Source organism: Pseudorasbora parva, chromosome 25, assembly GCF_024679245.1.
Source record: "Pseudorasbora parva isolate DD20220531a chromosome 25, ASM2467924v1, whole genome shotgun sequence".
Taxonomy (NCBI): domain Eukaryota; kingdom Metazoa; phylum Chordata; class Actinopteri; order Cypriniformes; family Gobionidae; genus Pseudorasbora; species Pseudorasbora parva.
Window position 1 is genome coordinate 12742528 of NC_090196.1, and position 24839 is coordinate 12767366.

General features: G+C 38.5%; 2 protein-coding genes and 1 long non-coding RNA gene across 4 annotated transcripts in view; 1 reads left to right on the forward strand and 2 right to left on the reverse strand.

Annotated features, from left to right (window-relative positions):
• fbxo31 (F-box protein 31) overlaps positions 1–7758 on the reverse strand; it is a 31532-nt gene extending 23774 nt beyond the window's left edge. The window contains exon 1 of one of the 2 annotated variants that reach the window (XM_067437127.1): positions 7224–7758. In XM_067437127.1, the coding sequence (XP_067293228.1) occupies positions 7224–7629 (406 nt within the window). In that variant the 5' untranslated portion in view covers positions 7630–7758. The remainder of the gene's footprint in view (positions 1–7223) is intronic. The other variant, XM_067437128.1, reaches the window with a different exon arrangement.
• dynlrb2 (dynein light chain roadblock-type 2) lies at positions 7628–15277 on the forward strand. The gene is made up of 5 exons (XM_067437129.1): positions 7628–7766; positions 8756–8794; positions 8933–9008; positions 14891–15058; positions 15149–15277. The coding sequence occupies exons 2-5, from the start codon at positions 8792–8794 to the stop codon at positions 15190–15192; spliced, it is 291 nt and encodes a 96-aa protein (XP_067293230.1). The 5' UTR covers positions 7628–7766; positions 8756–8791; the 3' UTR covers positions 15193–15277.
• Positions 15278–16137: 860 nt separating this feature from the next.
• On the reverse strand, positions 16138–19808 carry LOC137064946 (uncharacterized). The gene is made up of 3 exons (XR_010901581.1): positions 19743–19808; positions 19432–19626; positions 16138–16288 (listed from the first exon to the last, which is right to left on the reverse strand). It is a non-coding gene; the product is annotated as an uncharacterized lncRNA (long non-coding RNA).
• Positions 19809–24839: the final 5031 nt, after the last annotated feature.

Consider the following 24839-nt stretch of genomic DNA (forward strand, 5'->3'; position numbering starts at 1 on the left):
ATATATATATAAAAAAAAAATATATATATATATATATATATATATATATATATATATATATATATATAATTTCTGACTTTAGGTTTTAATATTTTTTGGATAAAAAAAAACCCCACAGAAAATGCTCATCATAAAGTCTATTCATTGTCTGTTTTCATTACATGTATACAACCCCCTCCCCACAAAAGTGAGCATGCATGTACGTTTATTACATATATATTTTTTCTATAAAACTTTAATTTAATGACTCTATAACTAATTGCATGCGAGTGTACCTAACACAATCACTATGTGAAAAGGTCTAAATATAAAAAAACAAAAACATGGTTTTCTGTTTACATGAAATGGATGTAAAATGGCCTCAAGCAGACACATTTTTTTCAAATATTGTATAAAGAATTTCATATAATAATAATAAAGAATTTCATATAATAATAAAAATAATAAAATAATTACATTATTTTTGTAATAATATAATACTATATGAATAATACTGATAATAATAACTCATTATGATAAAAAAAAATATCCTAATTATTATTTTTATTTTTTTAAACAAAGAAAACAAAAGATAACCGAAAAATGCTCATCATAGAAGATTCACTGGATAATATAATATTATTTTAAAAAACTACATGGGATATGCTGGTATAGAGAATGGATAATATCAGTGTCTGTTTGATTTAAGTTACATTTACACAAACACAAACAGGGCGAGCGAGCGAAAGAGCGAGAGAGAGAGAGGTTGCCGTGACGACGTTCTAAACAGACGCACTGGTTATGAACTCCTGTTAATCCACAAAAAGTATTGCTGTTGACTGAGGTAAAAACTCAAACTCTGTCCTTAACCTGTGTCTTAACACTTATAGTAGTATAAAACTACAGTAACGACGTGAAAAACGCGAAAAAGAGCCGCGACTGCGAGTTACAGTATCAGCCGTCAGAGAGAGCGAGCGAGAGAGAGAGATAACCTCAGGATTCCCCTCTGCAGAAGAGGATATTCATGCTGAAAGGGATCATCAAACAACAAAACAACAACAACTAAGAGCAAAACTTACAAGAGAGGTAAAGACTTTTTGAACAGACAGTGCTATTTCATACCTCTATTGAGTTTTGCTTAGAAGAACAGCACAGAAGACATTTTGGACAAAACTGGAACTTTAAAGACACAGATTTCTCTCAAAATTCAGTGAAGGTTGTATTTTTGCCTTTTTGGGCTTATTTATTGGTTTTATCCCTTGGTATCTTCACTGAGAGAAAACAAACAAAAATAAACAAAAAACTGGCAGTTAAGTTGGTTGATTGTTTACATTCTAAATCAGCGATGGCCTGTGCATCTTTTAAATCAGCGATGGCCTGTGCATCTTCTGAATCAGCGATGGCCTGTGCATCTTCTGAATCAGCGATGGCCTGTGCATCTTTTAAATCAGCGATGGCCTGTGCATCTTCATCATCATCCTGGCCTCGCCCCTTCATCTACCATCAGAAGAGTTCTGAGCACTCCAGCCACAGTGTCAGGCCTAAACAACCCAAATATGTGGAGGCCATCCCATTACACTACCCTAAAGATGTCACAAATGAATCGGCACGGAAAGTCTACAAAAACAAAAGACTGGCAGACAATCCAGAAACACTTTTTGCAGACCTACATAAAGATGGCAGCATAAGTAACCTCATATTCTACACCAACAAGCCCTATGCATGGCATAAGGCTATCATTGCTCACTACCCCTCTGCTGAAAGAAAAGGTATCTGCGGGGGTTTCCAGCTAAAAATAAGAAACGAGGAAGACACCACAACCACCAACGTAAATATCTATAAAACAACAGGTATAGTGGTGATAAAAAGCATTAATGGGCTCTTCGAACAAGACTTCCTCTGCATCAAAGATAGAGTACAGAAAGAGACCACTAGCAGCGACCAAGTAATCACTCCTGAGGAGTCAGTCTCCCACAGCAGCACAGAACAGACCGAAGAACCTCATCCACACTGCTATTGCACTGACATGAGGGAGCGATTCACAGAGCTAGAGGGAGAAGTGGTCCAGCTCAAGGAGATGATCTTCTCCCTGCAAACAGCTCAGACAACAGACCAGCCCAGCAACAGCCCCACAGCCCTGCACAGAGACAGGGACAGCCTCAGGGGAGAGCTGTCTACACTGCAGAGCGAGGTGAAGGAGCTCCGGCAGGAGAGAGAGGGCTTCAGGGCTCAGCTGGACACACTGGAAACACAGCTATTACAACAGACTGACTTACACAGGACACAACTATCGGCAATGAGGAAAGAAATAAGTGAACTGAGGCAGAACAGAGGAGCACAGCCCAGCGAGTTCAGCTCATCAGAGGAAGCGGTGGAGGAGGACACTCTTCACCCTGATCACAGCTCCCAAACATCAGAGCTTCAGCACAGTCAGAATCCTCCTCTTCCATCAGACTCTTCCCTCATCCCACAACCAGCCTCACACTCAGACGACACCTCCACACCAACAGAAGGAACAGTACGACCGGAAGTTGCTCTTTTGATTGACTCAAACGGGAAATTTATCGATGAAAAGAAGCTTTTTCCTAGACACAGAGTGGCCAAACTCTGGTGTCCGAACACTCAGAGCGCACTCAAATGGCTAAGTGTTGACAAACTGGGATCCCCAAGCCATATCATAATCCACACCGGCACAAATGATCTGAGAGCCCAACAGGAGAGGGTGGCAGCATCACTACAAACAGTGATTGAAAAGGCCTCAATCACCTTCCCAAAGGCTAAAATCATCATCTCCACACTGCTGCCCCGAAAAGACTTCCACCCTGACACTATCCAGCGGGTGAATGCCCACCTCTCCCGCACCTGTGCTCTTAAACCCAATGTGCACCTGGCACACCACCCTACCCTGGACCCCACATGCCTCTACGACCATGTCCATCTCTACAAAACAGCTGTTACTGTCTTCGCCAGGACCCTAAAAGGTGTGGCCCTGAGTCGGAACCACAACAGAGTCCAACAACCTCCACTCAGACCTGTAAGAAAGCCCAGTATACCCCCAGAGAGAACATCCAGAAGACAACAGCACTTACACATGCTGAGGCCATCTCAGCCAGCACTTGAGCATCTCCTCCCAGCCTTCACATCCTCATATCCAGCACATCAAGCCAGGCCAAAGCCCCTCTTGCCGACCCCCTGCCCTCCTCATACCCCACAGGCCCCGGGCAGACTCAGCTATGCTCAGATAGTGAGCAGAAGATCCAGAACAGCACCAGAGCAAGCCACATCAACAGAGCTAAGAGACATCCGTCAGATGCTCAACCTCATCTGCTCACACCTACTGTCATAAGTCAACTTATCACCAAAATAAGACCTCATGGACAACAACGCATTTATAATAGCATGTTGGAACATTCAAGGCCTGAGATCATCTACCTTTGGCCTCAAAAGCAGAAACCCAGATTTCAACTCCGAAATAAAAAATTCGGACATCATCATCCTGCAGGAGACATGGAGCAGAGGAGATGGACCCACCGGCTGCCCTAAAGGCTACAGAGAACTCATCATCCCATCCATTAAACTGCCAGGAGTGACACAAGGAAGAGACTCAGGAGGCATGCTTATTTGGTACAGATCAAATATTGCCCATGCCATCAATGTAGCTAAAACAGGACAATTCTACACATGGTTAGAAATTAATAAGACAGTCACCGCAACAGAGAAAAACATCTTTCTGTGTGCCACTTACATCCCTCCAGCAGAGTCCCCCTATTTTAATGAAGACAGTTTCTCCATTCTTGAGGAAGACATTAACGACTTCCAGTCACAGGGAAGCGTACTGCTCTGTGGAGACCTGAATGCCAGAACAGGTGAAGAACTTGACACACTCAACTCTCAGGGAGACAAACACCTGCCTGGAGGAGATGTCCTCCACACACCTATACACACACAGAGACTCAACTATGATAAAACAACAAACAAAAGCGGAACACATCTTCTTCATCTGTGTCGCACACTAGGTCTGTTCCTGGTCAACGGCAGGCTTCGAGGAGATTCCTATGGTAGATACACCTACAGCTCATCTTTCGGTAGCAGTACAGTCGACTATTTTCTGACAGACCTTAACCCAAACTCCCTCAGAGCGTTCACAGTCAGCCCACTAAGCCCACTATCAGACCACAGTAAAATAACCCTCTACTTAAACAGAGCAATGCCCAACCAAGAAGCATCTAAACAAACCCAGCTCCACTCATTTAGAAACATGTATAGATGGAAACAAAACAGTAAAGATACTTATCTGAGTACAATTAGTCAACAAAAAATTCAAGTCCTATTAGATAAATTCCTTGCCACTCCTTTCCCACACAACAGTGAAGGTACAAACCTGGCAGTAGACAAGCTGAACAGAATATTTGAGGTATCAGCAACATTATCCAACTTAAAAACCACACAAAGAAAAGCAAAAAGACCACATGCCACTGAGAAGTGGTTTGACAATGACTGCAAAAAACTTAGGAAAGAATTAAGAATCCTATCCAACCAGAAACACAGAGATGCTGACAATGAGAACATCCGTCATCTTTATCACGAAAAACTTAAACAATATAGAAATACTTTAAGAAAGAAAAAAGAACAGAACACAAAAATTAAACTCAGGGAAATTGAAGAATCCTTAGAATCTAACCACTTCTGGAAACATTGGAATACACTAAACAAATCTTACCATCAAGAACTAGCCATTCAGAATGGAGATGTTTGGATAAACCACTTCTCTAACCTTTTTAGTAACATAAACAAAAATCAGGAACAAAATGCCCTGAGTGACAAACTAAAGGTTTTAGAATCAACCATCAAAGACTACCAGAACCCCTTAGACTCTCCAATAACACTAGCTGAACTATTAGACCAAATACAAAACCTGAAACCGCAAAAAGCCTGTGGTGTCGATGGCATCCTAAATGAAATGATTAGATACACTGACCACAAATTCAAATTAGCCATTCTCAAGCTCTTTAACATCATCCTGAGTTTAGGTATATTCCCCAACATTTGGAACAAAGGTCTTATAACCCCAATCCATAAAAACGGAGACAGATTTGACCCTAATAACTACCGTGGTATATGTGTAAACAGCAACCTAGGCAAACTTTTCTGCAACATCCTAAACGGCAGACTAGGCCATTTTCTCAGAGACAAAAATGTTCTGAGCAAATGTCAAATTGGCTTCCAACCAAAATATCGCACATCAGACCATATATACACCCTCCATACCTTAATTGACAAGCAAATCAACCAGAACAAAGGTAAAATTTTCTCATGTTTTGTTGATTTCAAAAAAGCTTTTGACTCCATTTGGCATGAAGGTCTTTTTCTTCAGTTAATCCAGTGCGGCATCGGAGGAAAAACCTATGACATCATCAAATCAATGTACACCAACAACAAATTTGCAGTTAAAATTGGAAACAAACACACAGAATTCCTCCCTCAGAGTCGTGGAGTGAGACAGGGCTGCAGCTTAAGTCCTGCGCTGTTCAATATCTACATAAATGGACTAGCACAGGCCCTGGATCAGTCTGCGGCACCTGGCCTTACTCTACTGGACACTGAGGTCAAATGCCTTCTGTTTGCTGATGATCTGGTGCTGCTGTCTCCCACTAAAGAGGGTCTACAGCAGCATCTAGACCTCCTAAACAACTTCTGTCAGTCATGGGCTCTATCAGTTAACCCAAAAAGACTAAAATAATGATTTTCCAAAAGAGACCCAACCGCCAAGACCAACATCATAGTTTCAAATTAAACCACATGCCCCTCGAACACACACAGGATTACACTTACCTCGGCATAAATATTAGCAACACAGGGAATTTTAAAAAAGCTGTTAAGGACTTGAGAGAAAAGGCACGGAGAGCTTTTTATGCTATTAGGAGAAATATACAAATTGACATCCCAATCAGAATCTGGCTAAAAATAATGAAGACCGTAATAGAGCCCATCGCGCTGTACGGGAGTGAAGTCTGGGGTCCGCTCTCAGACCAAGAGTTCTCAACATGGGACAAACACCCAATAGAGACTCTGCAGACCGAGCTGTGCAAAATCTTGCTACGAGTTCAGCGCAAAACCCCAAATAATGCCTGTAGAGCAGAATTAGGACTATACCCCCTGGTAATAACCATTCAAAAAAGAGCCATTAAATTCCATGCCCACTTAAAAAGTAGCGATGAACAGACCCTCCATCACAAAGCCCTGACCTACCGAGAGCTGAAGCCAGAGAACAACGCCCTCGGCCGACTGGTCTTAGAGCTGACGTCACAAACTGACAATAAAAACATAGCCAGACCAAACCAAATCATTAAAACACAAAAAGAAAAATACCTCAAACATTGGACAGTTGCAACAGAGAAACAGAGTAAATTGGAATGCTATTTGGCCCTAAACAGAAAATATGAATTGGCAGGATACCTGAGTAAAGTGAGCGACCCTAAGCTGAGGAAAGTCCTGAGCATGTACAGACTCAGTGAACACAGTCTGAGCATAGAGACAGGCAGACACAGACAGACCTGGCTGCCGAAGGAAGAGCGACTGTGTCCTCACTGCACAGAGAAGCAGCTGGAAACAGAGCTACATTTCCTGACATTCTGCCCCAATTATAAAAACATTAGAGACACATTCTATCCCCTTTTCACAACCCATCAGAACGACTTCCTTCAATTATCAGATATGGACAAACTCCCACTCCTGCTCGGAGAAAGCCCAGCGAACCCAAACCTGGCTGCCAGATACGTGAAGTCCTGTCACGACAAAAGAGCCTCCAGCAGGACAGAGCTAACCACTTTGTAAATATTAGAAGATTGGACATTTTTATTGCTATGTTTATTTTCATGTAATTTTATTTTATTTGTATTATTATTTATTTCGTATAGTGTTATGAATGCTTTGGCAATGTAAAGATTTCCTTCACCATGCCAATAAAGCTATTTGAATCTTGAATCTTGAATCTTGAGAGAGAGAGAGAGAGAGAGAGAGAGAGAGAGAGAGAGAGAGAGAGAGAGAGAGAGAGAGAGAGAGAGAGAGAGAGAGAGAGAGAGAGAGAGAGAGAGAGAGAGAGAGAGAGAGAGAGAGAGAGAGAGAGAGAGAGAGAGAGAGAGAGAGAGAGAGAGAGAGAGAGAGAGAGAGAGATTCAATACATATATGTCGACTGTAAAGAAAAGGCCACTATATAAAACCCAAAGGGCTTTCCACATCATTACCCTCTGTGCATCTCCTCCTCCAGATTGTTTCCGTGTTCAGTATCTGCCTGAATTTCTTGCACACTAGCGCCAGGTTGGGTAGCGCAGTGCCGGGCAGAGAAGAGAAGATCTCCACCAGGATCTCCGGCGGCAGATCCAGCAGTGACTGCGGGTGTGGTGGCCCAGCAGAGTCCGCACAGCCCAGTCCACCGGCTCCGCTAGGCCCCGCGCCACGGCCGTTAAGACAGCTGCTGCCATCGGGCTCGTCTTTCATTTTGCCCACGACCCTCTCCTCTTCCTCCTCCTCGTCCATGTCCATCTCCGAGTCGCTGTCCTGGTCAGCCTGGCTGTGCCTCTGCCGCCTCCTGCACCGCCGCGACTGACCCACTCCACAGAGCCTGGCACACACCGCCATCCGTAGCAACATTACATCATCTCCGCACAACAACTGCTGTCAGTCAGTCACCTGCAGTGCTCTTCTGCTGCGTGCGCGTGCGTGCGCTCGCTGCGTGAGACGTGCCTAGGCTACACGTGACGCCGCACGCTGCCCTTTTGACGTCATTGGTGAGACATTGTACATACACACTGATTTAAAATATGTAAAGTTAGGTTTAAAAGCAACAACAAAAAATATAAAAAGAGAAAGAATATTTTTCTCGTGATATTTTGTTTCACGCTAGCGACATCTGCTGGTGAAATATGCGCAATTCTGTGACTGATTAGCAGAAGTGTAAACATTGGGGAGGAAATCGTGACATTAATGTTATAATAAATAATATGTGTATGTGTGTGTGTATATATATATATATATATATATATATATAATATTTCTCAAATAATTATATTGTCCGTCTCCAATAAGCCATCTTGTAACATAGAAAAAATAACATTGTGGACCAAAATACAGACTGAAAAAAAAAGTAAGATTCGCATTCAAATCAAATAAATTATATGATTGAAGGCCCATTGAGTTCATAAGCGGAACCTTTGCTACTTTGTTTGGTAAAATTATTTAATACCTGATTCTGACCGAGACAGACTATTGGATTTCATCTAAGTTACAAAAACAGAATACGAGTATAAAAATAAAGCAATGACAAGGTTTTAACATTGTAGATCAGTTTTAATTTGTTAAGGTTAAAACTCATTTCTTCGTTTTTGTGTTATTCGGTCAAAAAATATTATCGTGTCAGCTTAAAAATCAGCTTAAACGTGCAATATATTTTTGTATTTGTATTATTTATTTTTGTTTCACTTCATAAGTTTGTCTATCAAAATTAGTTTGGTGCCATTTAAAACACATTCAAATGTAAATAATCATTTGAAGTGATATAACCAGCAACCAACACGACTGTCATTTTACAGCCTGCTTAACATTTTCTGCTTGTCGAGGGAGTGAGTAACACTAACAAAAACAATATAATAACGAAATCATGTTTTATTTCGTTATTATATCGTTTCTGTTAATGTTGTTCAATATTATTTCGAAATGACGTGTTAGTTCATCAGCGTTGATCACGTTGTTTCATCTTTATTTACTTCTGTTTCCATAGCAACGAGGAACAAACGGACGACTCACCTGTGCTACGATGGTAAACCACTTTATTTGAGCTATATTTTGTTCAATTATTCGTACAAATGATATATGTTTCTTATTATCATGTATTACAAATAATTGGCCTTTTGTGTTTTGTTCATATCTGCTGTCCTGTTCATACTATGTTGCCCAGGCTGAAGTCGAAGACACTTTAAAGAGGATTCAAGGCTATAATGGTGTTATTGGCACTATAGTCGTTAACGGAGAAGGTAACGTTAGGCTTAATCACAATTTACCACGGTTGTACTGTAGTTAACTTAACTGCTACATAATATAATATAATAAAATATTTGACAAAACAACATAGGATAAGCTGGTAACGTTATAGAGAATGGACAATATATTATAATAGAATGTAATGTAATGTAAAATAATATTATATAAATACAATTAATATAATAGTTTACAAACCTAGATTATATATATATATATATATATATATATATATATATATATATATATATATATATATATATATATATATATTGCAACGAGGAACAAACGGACTCACCTGTGCTACAATGGTAAACCACTTTATTTGAGCTATATTTTTGTTCCATTATTCATACAAATTATATATGTTTCTTAGAATCATGTGTTTTGTTCATATCTGCTGTCCTGTTCTTGCTATGTTGCCCAGGCTGACGTCGAAACAACTTAAAAGAGGATTCAAGGATATAATAGTGTTATAGCCTTGAATCCTTGAACTGTTTATACACTCACCTAAAGGATTATTAGGAACACCTGTTCAATTTCTCATTAATGCAATTATCTAATCAACCAATCACGTGGCAGTTGCTTCAATGCATTTAGTGTGGTCCTGGTCAAGACAATCTCCTGAACTCCAAACTGAATGCTCAGTTACTGGGATTTTCATGCATAAACATTTCTAGGGTTTACAAAGACTGGTGTGAAAAATTAAAAACATCCAGTATGCGGCAGTCCTGTGGGGGAAATGCCTTGTTGATGCTAGAGGTCAGAGGAGAATGGGCCGACTGATTCAAGCTGATAGAAGAGCAACTTTGACTGAAATAACCATTCGTTACAACCGAGGTATGCAGCAAAGCATTTGTGAAGCCACAACACGCACAACCTTGAGGTGGATGGGCTACAACAGCATAAGACCCACCAGGTACCACTCATCTCCACTACAAATAGGAAAAAGAGCGAAGCTTGCTTGAAATGGGGCGAACAAACGAACAATTTTGCATTAAATTGTTGTGGTATCGGATTATAAACATCAACCATGACTGTTGACATTTTTATCTGTGGGAGGGGTAGAAAAGTCTCCTGCACAGCCTGGAACATGAAGTGTGTCTATGTGAGCAGCTTGTTTTGATGATTCGCTCCATTTCCGCCTGACAATGAACATGTTTGGAAAGATGCAAGATACAGCATTGTCTCGAGATTCAAGATGCTAATACAGTAACAACAGGACACACCAAGTACCATACAAAACTAAATAGTGTGTCTAATGACAAAGGGTAATATTATTTTGTATTACAAAATACAACCGTAGATACTTTGCTTAGATCGTTCACTCAATCCTTCTAGCAAACGTCACCTTTTCTACCATATAAGTTAAAACAACAGTCATTTGACAATGCTATTCATTTTGTAAAAATATAAGTTATATATTTATATTTTTGAGAACTGAAGTATGGCGTTTCCTATGATGTTTTTGCCTATTTGTATTTCAGATTAGGCTACACCACTGTCACTGTGTAACCTTAGCCTATATTGTGACTAACGTAATATAAACATGCAATAACGTTGATGAAAAAAGACAAGTCTAAAATGTAGACTGAATGACACACTTTAAGCAGAAAATCTCAAATGGAGATTGATAAAATGCAGCTTACTTGTTTATTTGGTGTTTTCAGTTCACCGCCGCGCGTGGGGGGGGGGGGGGCTTAGAAGTCAGTTTTCTATACATATACATTAATCAGAATATGGCTTATTTTGTATCACTGTGGTATTTGGTACAGGGGCCCAGCAAGATGATTTGCACCCAGGGCCCAAAATTTGGTGCTACGCCGCTGGTTGCCAGATTGGACATGTTTAGGTAAAATAATGGATAGTATACAGGGATTTTTTCCACACAAAAGCTCTGTTTGGGGGATTTCATTACTGAAATATGGCAATCGCATGAACGCAAGCTCGCTCTCTCTCGCGGATGATCTGAACACACCAATAAACAAGTAATAATAATACTAATAATAGATTTTATTTATAATGCACTTTTCATTCCAAAGAATCTCAAAGTGCAACAAAGGGGGGAAAATAACAAAAAAAAGGAATAACAAGTAAAAATATAGAATACTACAAACAATCAACCAACACAGAAAACAGAACAGAAACAGAGCTGATGGTGAACAGAAACAGATCTGATGGTGAACAGAAACAGATCTGATGGTGAACAGAAATAGAGCTGATGGTGAACAGAAACAGAGCTGATGGTGAACAGAAACAGATCTGATGGTGAACAGAAAACAGAGCTGATGGTGAACAGAAAACAGAGCTGATGGTGAACAGAAACAGAGCTGATGGTGAACAGAAACAGAGCTGATGGTGAACAGAAACAGATCTGATGGTGAACAGAAATAGAGCTGATGGTGAACAGAAAACAGAGCTGATGGTGAACAGAAACAGAGCTGATGGTGAACAGAAACAGATCTGATGGTGAACAGAAAACAGAGCTGATGGTGAACAGAAAACAGAGCTGATGGTGAACAGAAACAGAGCTGATGGTGAACAGAAACAGAGCTGATGGTGAACAGAAAACAGAGCTGATGGTGAACAGAAACAGAGCTGATGGTGAACAGAAAACAGAGCTGATGGTGAACAGAAACAGATCTGATGGTGAACAGAAAACAGAGCTGATGGTGAACAGAAAACAGAGCTGATGGTGAACAGAAACAGAGCTGATGGTGAACAGAAACAGATCTGATGGTGAACAAAAATCAGAGCTGATGGTGAACAGAAAACAGAGCTGATGGTGAACAGAAAACAGAGCTGATGGTGAACAGAAAACAGCTGATGGTGAACAGAAACAGAGCTGATGGTGAACAGAAATAGAGCTGATGGTGAACAGAAATAGAGCTGATGGTGAACAGAAATAGAGCTGATGGTGAACAGAAACAGAGCTGATGGTGAACAGAAACAGAGCTGATGGTGAACAGAAACAGAGCTGATGGTGAACAGAAACAGCGCTGATGGTGAACAGAAACAGAGCTGATGGTGAACAGAAACAGCGCTGATGGTGAACAGAAACAGATCTGATGGTGAACAGAAATAGAGCTGATGGTGAACAGAAAACAGCTGATGGTGGAAGTCTCTGTTAGCTCCGCAACACACTGTGGTCCACTCCATGTTTTAAATTTCTCCCAGCGGCAGTGTGTCCTGATGACATCGCAGAGGCACGACAGCTGAAGACCAGATGATGGGTCTTCATGACGATTCCAACGATGGGGATCGCCGCAGCACCATGCAGGAGGCAGAACATTTTTCCGGGCACTTCTGTGGACACACCGGGGTCGGCGCAGAAGTCCAAGCCGCTCCACGGCCGCAATGCAGGACGGAACATCCCAACATCATGCCGGACGCCGATTACGATGGCCCAGATGACGCTAGCCCGGTGCAAACTTCAGCCACCATGCAGCTTAAGCCCAAGGGAGACCACCATCTTTTCTCTCACAGACTAATCAACTGGACGTAAACCAGTCAGGCTTCAAAAAGGGCCACTCAACTGAGACGGCATTACTGTCAGTTACTGAAGCCCTGCGGCTGGCTAAAGCTGCATCCAAATCATCAGTCCTCATCCTCCTTGATCTGTCTGCTGCCTTTGACACTGTGAATCATCAGATTCTTCTGTCCACCCTCTCATCACTGGGCATCACAGGGACTCCACTCCACTGGTTTGAGTCCTATCTCACAGGTAGGTCTTTTAAGGTTGCCTGGAGAGGAGAGGTATCCAAAACGCATCAACTGACCACGGGGGTTCCTCAGGGCTCAGTGCTTGGACCTCTCCTCTTCTCCATTTACACTACATCACTGGGACCCATCATTCAGGCACATGGTCTCTCTTATCATTGCTATGCTGATGACACACAGCTCTACCTCTCATTTCAACCAGATGATCCCACAGTAGCTGCACGAATCTCAAGCTGTCTGGCGGACATCTCGGCATGGATGAAAAAACATCACCTGCAGCTCAATCTAGCAAAGACTGAGCTGCTTGTTTTCCCTGCTAACCCCACCATTCAACACGATTTTACCATCCAGCTAGGTTCATCTCTGATTACTCCTTCGGGGTCGGTCAGAAATCTTGGAGTAATCTTTGATGACCAGCTGTCCTTCAAAGACCACATCTCGAAGACGGCTCGGTCATGCAGGTTTGCATTACACAATATCAGGAAAATCAGACCGTTCCTTACGGAGCATGCAACACAGCTTCTAGTCCAAGCCCTGGTCATTTCTAGACTTGACTATTGCAACGCGCTTCTGGCTGGACTTCCATCTTGTGCAATCAAACCGCTGCAAATGATCCAGAACGCTGCAGCACGTCTTGTATTCAATGAGCCCAAAAGGGCTCATGTCACACCTCTATTCATCTCTCTGCATTGGCTACCACTCGCTGCCCGGATCAAATTCAAAGCCCTGACTCTTGCTTATGGATCTTCCACAAGCGCAGCACCCGCATACTTCGACTCACTCCTTCGCGTCTACACACCCACCAGAAGCCTTCGCTCAGCTAATGAGAGAAGGCTTGTGGTACCATCACAGAGAGGCATGAAATCCCTCTCTCGAACTTTTTCTTTCATTGTTCCGGGTTGGTGGAACGATCTTCCGTCCTCCATACGCACAACAGAATCACTCACTTCGTTCAAAAGACAGGTAAAAACTCATCTCTTCCATGAGCACTTAATCTTACATTTAAAAAAAAAAAAAAACAAAAAAAAACATTCCCCCTCTATTTCTCCTTTCTTCTTTCCTTTTTTGGTCTTTGCTACTCTGAGCAGTGTACAAATCTTAGTATTTAGGGCACTTTTTGTGTTTCGTTGCCTCTTCTTGACGGATCGCTTCCTGTTCTCATGAGTTGTAAGTCGCTTTGGATAAAAGCGTCTGCTAAATGCATAAATGTAAATGTAAATGTAAATGTAAATGTAAACCACCAGTGAGCAGTCGCGGCGAGAAACATCAAATGTCCTCCAAACCAGAACCAACCGCAGCAATTCAAACATAAACATTAGAGAACCGGTGGAAAACGGCGAAACGACGAACAACGTCCTCTCAGTGGGTGCCAGCAATCAGCAACAGCCCCAATTATAGCTCTGACTGTTAGACTAGTCACAAACATAAGGAAATAAGATAAAATCTAAATCTAATAGTACATTAACATGATTTGTGGGTGGAGAAGCGGCGAACAGACAACGCCAGCGTCCTCTCCCCCACGTATATAATAAGTATATAGTAAGCTGCATTTGAGATGTTTTGCTTAAAGTGTTATTGAGTCTGTCTGTGTTTTGTCAGGACGGTCAATACTCACGAGCCGCTTCACTGGACAACTGAACTGCTGTGTGCTGTGAGCTGCTGAAATAAGCCAATCAGAGCAGAGCTCAACATTAATATTCATGACTCTTCCAAATAAGGCAAAAACAGAGCATCACATCCTAGGGACAATTTATAGAGTTGTAAATGGACCTGTAAAACTGTATCTGGACAATTTTTGCCCTTAAATAAGCCACATACCCTCTATGTAGATATCAGAATAATTTAACATATTGTTTCAAATCATTCTAGGGCACCTTTAAGGCGAAAGGGGGTCAAACACAGTATTAGTGTGGTGTTCCTAATAATCCTTTAGGTGAGTGTATAATTAATATAATATAATTTATGCAATGTAATAACAATATAATATAATATAATATAATATAATATAATATAATATAATATAATATAATATAATATAATAGCTTCTAAATACATTGCCTGCTGTTTTTTTATGATAAATGCTAGAAGTCTGAAACTTTGTTTGTTGTAAAGATTGTTTTATAGTAGCCATAGCTCCATTGATCTTGGTCATTTTCAGGCATCCCCATCAGAACGACACTAGACAACTCGACGACGGTGCAGTATGTAGGGCTGCTGCACCAGCTGGTTATGAAAGCCAGGAGTACGGTCAGAGACATCGACCCCCAGAATGACCTGACATTTCTGCGCATCAGGTCCAAGAAACACGAGATCATAGTGGCTCCAGGTGGGTCAGCTCAGCCCATTATCAGCCCGTCTTACTTATCAGGCTGTTAAACGCTTATATAGCTCTCACCTTTTCCACATTTTCCTCCAGATAAAGAGTTCCTGATGATCGTCATCCAGAGCCCAACTGAATAGACGACATGCTCATTAAATTATATTCTTTAAAACATGTCCATTTGTTTGTACACTGTCCTAAACAAGTGTAAAATTTTGTCTGGTGAATGTAAATTTTGAAATAATATTTTTTTTAAATCATAACATTCGATTGTGTATTTGATTGTATGTTATGAATAAATAATTTAATTGTTGTCTTTTTTATGAGTGTTATTATGAGTGAATAAAGTATATTATTTATATTAAATAAATAAAAAATATATATAATTAATCATTTTTATTATAATATAAATAATATATAAATATAATTGTTTTAGAATATGTATGCATATATGATTTTATTAATATATATATATATATAATATATATATATATATATATATATATATATAATTAAAACAATTTTTTGTATGTATATATATATATATGTATATATATATATATATATATATATATATATATGATTTTTAATATAATATAAATATTATATATATATATATATATATATATATATATATATATATATATATATATATATATATATAAAATTAAAAATATATAATAATTATAATATATATTATATAGATTGTAATATATAAATATAACCATCAATTTAGAATATATATCTATATATAATATATAATTTACAATATATATATGTACAATATATACATGCAAATATTTCTTAAATATATATACATACATGTGTGCATTTTTTATATACATAATAATTATACACAGTACACACTTATTTTGTATTTGACAGCACTTCAAATGTTTAATAATTATGATATAATAATGAATTATGAATTATGAATAATATATACAATTATTATTAATAAAATATAATTTCTATAAATTATTTAATTAACAAAATATTCTATTAATATACACCCATAATAATTATGTTATAAAGTTATTATTATATCTAAATGTAGTTCATATGATTTCCACAAGATGGCAGGAGTTGAGGACGCTTGTTGTATTGCTGTTCATTGGCTTGTCTGATGAATGGCTGGTGTAATGGGTTGTGACAGCGGCGGTCTGGTGTATTGTGCTCTTCTGTAGTGCTGAGGTAATTAGGAGTATGCAAGTCTTCTGAATCACACCATACGCGCTAAAAACAGAAAGCATATTTAATAGAAATATGTGCTGTATAAAATGGTTATTAGATTTGGTCTGTGGTGGATTTACAGGTTTGGCTGGTTCATATGTTTGAGCTCCATTACATCCAGCTGATTTGCTGTTCAGTGTGTGTGTGTGTGTGTGTGTGTGTGTGTGTGTGTGTGTGTGTGTGTGTGTGTGTGTGTGTGTGTGTGTGTGTTTTCCTGAGGGCCCGTGTGTCTTTTGAAAGGAGCAGTGTAGCCAAAATGCTCGTGCTCTAATTACTCTAACACAATCATTTCCTTTCCTTTCTGCCCTAAGCTTTTTATGGTTTCTGTTGTACGTGTCTTTACCCCAGTAAATCTATAAAGGGAACTGTCCATGAATAGGGTGGCCTACAAATTAACATTCAATAGGGAGTAAGTAAGTAAATAAATAATGGCACAAATTCCACGTTCTCATGAGTAATTGTCTTAACATAAAATAAAAATTATGAAAAACTGCAAGTTTATTTGTGGTCTTGTGTTTTGTCCTTTTCAACGGCATCCAACATTGAACATACTAATATTACTTGTAGAAAATCTTTTAAATTTTTGTAAATAATAATAATATTTTTTTAAATAATTTTTATTAATAATTTACTACTACTATTTCAAATACACTAATTATAACAATATTAAATGCCATTTAATCAATTACTTAATTACTATATTTATATTTATACTATTTATAATTAAAATAATAACATTAATAATAATTTAAAAGTATTATTTATTATTAAATAATAAGTATTAAATTATTAAAAATTAAATGTAATATATAGGGTATATATATATATATATATATATATATATATATATATATATATATATATATATATATATATATATTACAATTATTAAATTATTATTAAATAAAAGTATTAATTATAAATAAATAATTAATTTACTATAATAATAATAATTAATCAACCAATTATAATTATAATTTTATTGTTGTTCTCACTAATTTGATTAATATTATTAATTATAATGATATTATTAATATTAATGTAATAGATTGTAGAAACTCTAATTTTTGTAATTAATAATATGACATTAAACAATACTTTGCAAAGTAGGGCTGTGCAATATATCGAAATTATCGAAATATCGCAAATGTACATATCGCAATATGCATATCGCAACGGCACGCAATATATGAATGTTTTTAATAGGCTACTTCAACATTGTGAAAAGTGCACGTTTTAGGTCGACTCTTAGAGCAGAGAATAGACTGAGCACACGACTGTTACTTATGGGATTTGCTTGATGGTACAAAAAGTTCTTAAACGCAATAAGTTGCAGTCTTGCTGTCTGACACACACACCAAATCTTGAATGATTTGTGACATTAATGTTTGCTAAAACGCTGCTGAAGTTGTAGCTATGCTTTCAGAAGTTGTAGCTATGCTTTCTTTACCCAGAAAGACTGTGAAACACAAATGGTTTCATTCTCACTTAAATTTAAAAATATATATAATTTAAATAGATTTTACACTAATTGCAATATCGTATCGCATATCGAATATCGCATTATTTAACAAGATATTGCATATCACATTTTTCTTCAATATCGCACAGCCCTATTGCAAAGTGTGAATAAACACACAGGGTCTGACTCTAAAATCACCCCCTACCCTCAAATCGGGCATTATTTGAAGGGACAAACATTTTTAGTGGTGTCCGAAACCACAGTGGGCGTTATCGAGTGCACTCATTCTCTCCCACAATAACGAGTGTATACTAATGTACGCTCAACGGCTGTCCGAATTCACTCATTCATTTTCATTCACTCCTTCAAGTGAACTAGCCTATAGGGAATGGTAATGGGGTTAAGGGGGTGATATTTTTTCAGTGGTGTGAGAAGACCTTATATAATGAACTCTTCTGTTTTTATTACCTTAGAATGAGCCATTTCTTTCGAAATACACCGTGCGTCCCCTTACAGTGAAGTCGCCATTTTGCGCCACCATGTTTCTACAGTAGCCCTAAACGGACAAACGTCTCTACAGAGCGCTAGCTACTCTCTGCTCTCTCAGACGACAACGTCTTTGTCCTGTGTCGGCCACCGTAGCTTTTCTGTGTGCTCCAAAAGTGAGCGGATTAGCGGTGGGCAGTCGCAATTCACAACCTCACCACTAGATGCACACTAAAATTTACACACTGGATCTTTAACCAATCGTGGCAATACACACATATTTAAATTGACCCGTCAGTTTGAGAGTGTTTATATTCCGCCATCATGTAGCCTAAATAGCAAATCCACCAAGGGAATGGGAGATGAGATTTATTTATTGCACATTACAATACACCTATGGCTCATTAAGGTAGTAGGGACAACCCTTTTAAATCATGCGCCAACCGTTTTTTCCATCGTTAAACTAACAAAAGTGGATTCAGACACGTCCTAAGTGGAGGTGTGATGAAGGGCCAGATCCATTGAGATTGAGGTAGTGCAGGAGGCCAGGGCATTGGTAACTGCTTAAGGCCATTTTTAAAAATATAATATTATTAATAATGAATTTAATATAAATGTTATTAATAATGAAAATAATAAAACCTGTAAATTAATTACTATTACTAATCTAATTTAATGACAAAAATCTACTTTTTAATTGTATCCCACATTTGGATGCAGTTTTGTTCAATATCATTTGGTTTAATATTTACACATTACATTCAAAAGATCAACATTTCAACCCTTTCCAAAGTTACTTTAAGAAGTTTTAGTAAAAACCTTTGTTTTTTAAACGCAAATTTGGTTAAAATGGTTGCAAAACTGCATCGAACAAACAAAACAACGCTGGATCTAATGCCTCGTGGGCCGCGCACCGACATACAGCGCCGTTTAGCTTCGGGCGACCCGAGTTCGAGTCCCGGCTCGCGGACCTTTCTCGATCCCTTCCTCCTCGCGTCTTGTCCACTTCCTGTCCCATCATAATAAAGGCAACGAATAAATTAAACAAAACAAAACAAAAAATATTACATAATATTTATTTTCTGGAGGTTTTGATGATACTGCGTTTTAATAAATGATGGCTATTGGCTATTTTGTGAGAGGTCCAGGCCCTATTTTGCATCCTCTTCACATATCCGGATATTTCTGTAGTTTGCACCTGAGATGATGGAGTCCGTGAGAGCGACTCCTCAGGCGATCAGCTGCTTGCGTCGCTTCCCACTGCTGGACTGACCGACCTCTGCTCGGCTTCCATCTGCCGTCTGTTTTACATGCCCAGCGCCGCCAATTGGCACTCTCAGCACGGGCACAGCGCCAGCAGGTGGGCGCGGATCGCCCGGTCTGAGACCAGCTCCTGCGCACAGCCCCGTGAAAGAGCGTGCAAGATAATTAAACAGAGGATTAATGATTGGGCTAATAACAGCATCAGAGAGAAAGCCTCGTCTGTTTGTGTCATATATCGGCACTTACAAGCAAGTACACAGATGTGCTTTGGGCCCTGTGGGTCTGTGTGTGTGTGTTGTAGTGCGGTCAAAGGCCACGAGTGCTGAGGGAGAGAAGCTTTGAGAAGACGCGGCTTTGGACTTCAGTGAATGATTAAGTTGTGAAGGTGTAATATCATCCCACCAAAGGTTTTGTATTTTCTGTCCTTTCTCCAAAAAGAAATTTGAGTTCAGTGTTGAATTATTGTGAAGTTTCCATTCTCCTGTGGAGGGTCGGAGTCTTGTGTCAGTGCATTTCAGTGTGTTTGGCCACTAAAGTGACTTTCATTGGTGTAACTTAGTCAGATTTAGTCAAATTAAATATTTATCATTAGTTTATATTTTAATTTTTTTTCTAAAATAAAATAAAATATAACAAGTATTTTTATTTATTTATAAATAAAACAATTTGACTTTCTTAATTCATTTAACTGTATTTAGATTTAGATAATAAATAATACTAATATGATTCAGTTAAATTAAATATTTATTATATTATTTTTAATTGATTTAAAAAATAATATGAATTATTTTAATGTTATTAATGCAATGATTTATTTATTATAGTTGGGACTTAGATTCAGTGATATTAAATATTGATTACCGTATAATATTTCATATTATTTATGTATTATAGCCTTTTACTTTTAAATTTGCTCCAAAATCAAAATAATATATTTTTTAATTTGATAAAATAAAATGATTTGACCCTCTCATTGGCGTAACTTATCATATTCTGTCATATTACATATTTATTATATTATTTTATATCATTTTATATTATTTTATATCATTATAAATAATGTTATTTATTCAAATGAGTCAGTCATATTAAATAATAATTATATTAATATTTATTACATTATTTTATATGATATTACTTTTAATTTTGTTTCAAAATAAAAAATAATATAATCAATTTTATATTTAATAAAATAAAATGATTTAACAGTTTCATTGGCGTAACTTAATGTTGCCAGATTCTGTCATATTACATATTTATTATAATTATTTTTTATATATTTTAATGATTTCATATATTTTGATTAGATTTTATATATTAGCTATAACTATTATATTTTTATATTATTTATGTATTATATAATTTTTTATTTTGTTCCAAAAAAAATGTAATCATTTTTTTAAATTTAATAAAATAAAATTATTTGACCCTTTAATTCGTGCAACTTAATGTTGTCAGATTCTGTCATTATTATTTTATATCAAATTTATAGGCCTACATAAAATGATTTTCAATGAGTAATGTAGTAAATCAGTCATATTAAATAATAATAATTAATAATGAAGTATTAATAATTTAATTTAATAATTAATAATTTAATAATTATATTAAATATGTATTACATTACTTTTAATATAAATAAAATAAATATCAATATCAATAAATATCAACAAATTTAAAATAAAAAGAATATAATAATTTTTATATTTAATATATTATTAATTATTAATAAAAATTATTTGACACTTTAATTGGCGTAACTTAATGTTGACAGATTCTGTCATATTATATATTAATTATATTTTCTAATATTATTTATGTATTATATTATTTTAAATTTTGCTCCAAAAAATATATTTTTTTTTATTTAACAAAATAAAATGATTTGACCCTTTCATTGGTGCAACTTAATGTTGTCATACATTATTTTATATTAATCATTTACTACTTTGTTATTATTTTATTATTTTCCATCACCATAAAAGCCCATTAAAAAAAACTTTATTGTGTAGCACACTGAACGATATCCACGTGGCAAAGGGGAGAAGTGCTGCTAATTTACTACGTAATCTTAAATTTGTTCAAAGTCAGGAAATAAATAGTCATAGACTTACACTCAAAGTGGGACCTGAGACTTGGGTGCGCATTTTGACATGCCCCACAAAAAAACACACATCCAGAACACCCTAGCAACCACTCAAACAACCTAGCAACTGCATAGCAACACTCTGGCAGTTTTGCCTGGACGGAAAATGTATGTCAAAATATAGGTCCAGTATTCAAATGGATAAAACAACAACGGGATATGAAGGATCACTTTAAGAATAGCAGCAGTATGACCCTTGACCCTTCTGGTGACAGGTGTAGGATTCTCCAGCAGCTCTGTGATGACTTTAGTGCTTTACCTGCTAATCTGACAGCTGTTATGAGAACAGGTGATACGCTGCAGTGCAGGACACTCGAGACCCGCTTATCTGAAGCGCTCTTACAGGATTAAACACGTGCGCTCACTCACAGGAACACATCACGTCATCTGGGTACCACTATCATCATATAATGCTGTTCAGTGCAGTTTGGTTTAAACATGGAGCCAATTCTAGGATAATATGAGTACTGAAATAAAAGTGTCCGGGTTCAGGCACAAACGTTTTTTGGCTGGTTACACAGAAGTCACACAGTGACCATCTCGTATGATGGCATTTATTACTTAAAGGGTTACTTCAGCGATTAGCATATGGCTTTGTATCAGTAGAAACCCTGGAGAATATTCAAATTATTGTGCTTTCCCCCCTCATATCTCCCTGAGACAAGAGATTTATGCATTTTATTTCTGGAAAAATTCCTCCTATGATGCAAAATGACGATTTTTACATCATAGGAGGAATGTTTGCCCAGAGGCTAAAGACTACAGCCAGCAGAGGGAGCTATTTCCACATGTTTTGAATCTGCGCATGGGGGATGGGAGATTACACTCAGCTGGCAGGGAGAGCTCAGCTTGCAGACAGGATCATTTAAACGGAGCTATGGTGAGCAATGTAAGTCTTTTAACTTCTCAAATTCATTTCTATGAAAGTTAAGCTTGCAAAGGCATGAACTGAAACGCGTGCCAGACTGAACTCCTGTGTGAATGTATGCCGCAAATGTAGTCGCGATTACCTCAGCACTCATCACTCGTGCAGTCAGTGCTCAGTGCTGTGACACTCGCGCGGTGACTCACTCATTATATTGAAAAGACACGTTCAGTTTTTAATTGTAGTGTCTCTAACTCAGTCACAGTAATGAAGTTGGTGGTGTTGGGAATGGCCTCACAGGGCAGCGAAGCATTCTGGGAATTGTAGTCTTTCATCCCCCTGGGACAAAAATACATTTTCTGTCTTTTCTCAGTCTAGAAGACACCAAATTCAAAAATAATTTCACATTTCTACTGCATTGATGACCCAGTTTAAATACAGATTCATCTTCCCAGCGCTGAAGTACCCCTTTAAAGGAGCAAATATTGCATCCACAATCTCATGAAACCTGTCAAGGCTGGATTGTTATCCTTGACTATTAAAGCTACCTTGTGTAACTTTTTTTAGTTTATTCTTAGCTAAAAACACTTAGTTCTTTCAAAAATATATGTGCTCATTAATGTATATTTACTTTCAAGTAATAAAGTATTCTCGTGAGTTTATAATATGCCATTGAAAATACATACGGGTGAGGGGTTCAAATGCTGGCCGCCATGTTGCCCAAGATGGAGATCTTGCAAGTACATTAGCCAAAGGGGGACATATCCGTAAATTCAAGCTTCGCTTTTTGCGTTTTAACACTCGATGGTACCGTGTTGAATGTGAAGAGGGGGATTGCCATGTTAATCTTGGACTAAATCGGCCACAGTAGGAGTTAAAACAAAATCAGAATTGAGAGGAACAGAAACTAATATTCATTGGATGGTCATATACCTTTACACCGCTAGATGGGGGAAATATCACGCAGTGTAGCTTTAAAAACGATTAAAAAATGCTTTATTTCAGCTTTAAACCTTGTGTGATATTTTCCCCCATCTAGCGGTGAAAAGGTATATGACCATCCAGGGAATATTAGTTTATGTTCCTCTCAATTCTGATTTTGTTTTAACTCCTACGGTGGCCGATTTAGTCCAAGATGAACATGGCTTCCAGTTCGACCTCGTTCATGACTGCCATCGAGCGTTAAAACGCGAAAGGCGAAGCTTGAATTTACGGGTATGTCCCTCTTTGGCTAATGAACTTTCAAGATGGAGGGGCAACATGGCGACCAGCATTCGAATGTAACGGATTCACAGAGGCAGGATTCAATTGCAAGTAACTCAGTTTATTTTGACAGATAGTGTCACAGAAGTCAAAACTCAGAACACTGAAGAAGTCCGGATAAGACGGAGCAGTGAGAGAGGCTCTGTTGGCGACACGGGCTGGCTGTGAGCAGCTGTGACTCGGGAGGTCGGTACAGGTATTCCGGGAAGGGATCCAGCGTTTCACGGAAGGGGGAAACGACAACCAACACGGAGACACAAGGGGAAACATCCAACAACGCTCTGACAAAGACAAGAGAGAAACAGAGAGACTAAATAGGGTGAAGGTGATGAGTTGCAGCTGGTGCAGGTGATCAGCCACAGGTGCGTGATGAGCCAATCCCAGGCTCCGCCCTCACCTTCATTCAACACGCACCCAAGAGTGAGACAGGGAATCCATGAACCTTGACAGTACCCCTCCCCCTAGGAGCGTCCCCTGACGCTCCCAGCCGACCTTACCTGTTGATTGTAATCATCAATAAGGGAGTGATCCAGAATGTCCCTAGCAGGAACCCAACTTCTCTCCTCCGGACCGTAACCTTCCCAGTCCACCAAGTACTGGAAACCGCGTCCCCTCCGTCTAGAATCCAGAATGCGATTAACCGAATAAGTTGGTTCCCCATCTACGAGTCGCGGCGGTGGGGGAACCAGGACTGGCGGATTAAGGTGGGAGTGAAAAACAGGTTTGATTTTGGATACATGGAAGGCGGGATGAATCCTCCTGTACGCCGGAGGGAGTTTGAGGCGGACTGTCACCGGACTAATGATCTTGGTGACAGTGAACGGGCCGATAAATTTGGGAGCAAGTTTATTAGATACGGAGCGGAGAGGAATGTTCTTGGTAGAAAGCCACACTTTTTGACCGACGACGTAAACGGGAGGCTTAGACCGGTGGCGATCGGCTTTAGCCTTGGTGCGCGCTCCCACCTGGAGCAGAGTCTCACGGGCTCTGGTCCATGTGCGATGACACCTCTGGATAAAGGCGTGAACAGAGGGGACCGCAACCTCGGAATCCAGACTAGGAAAAATAG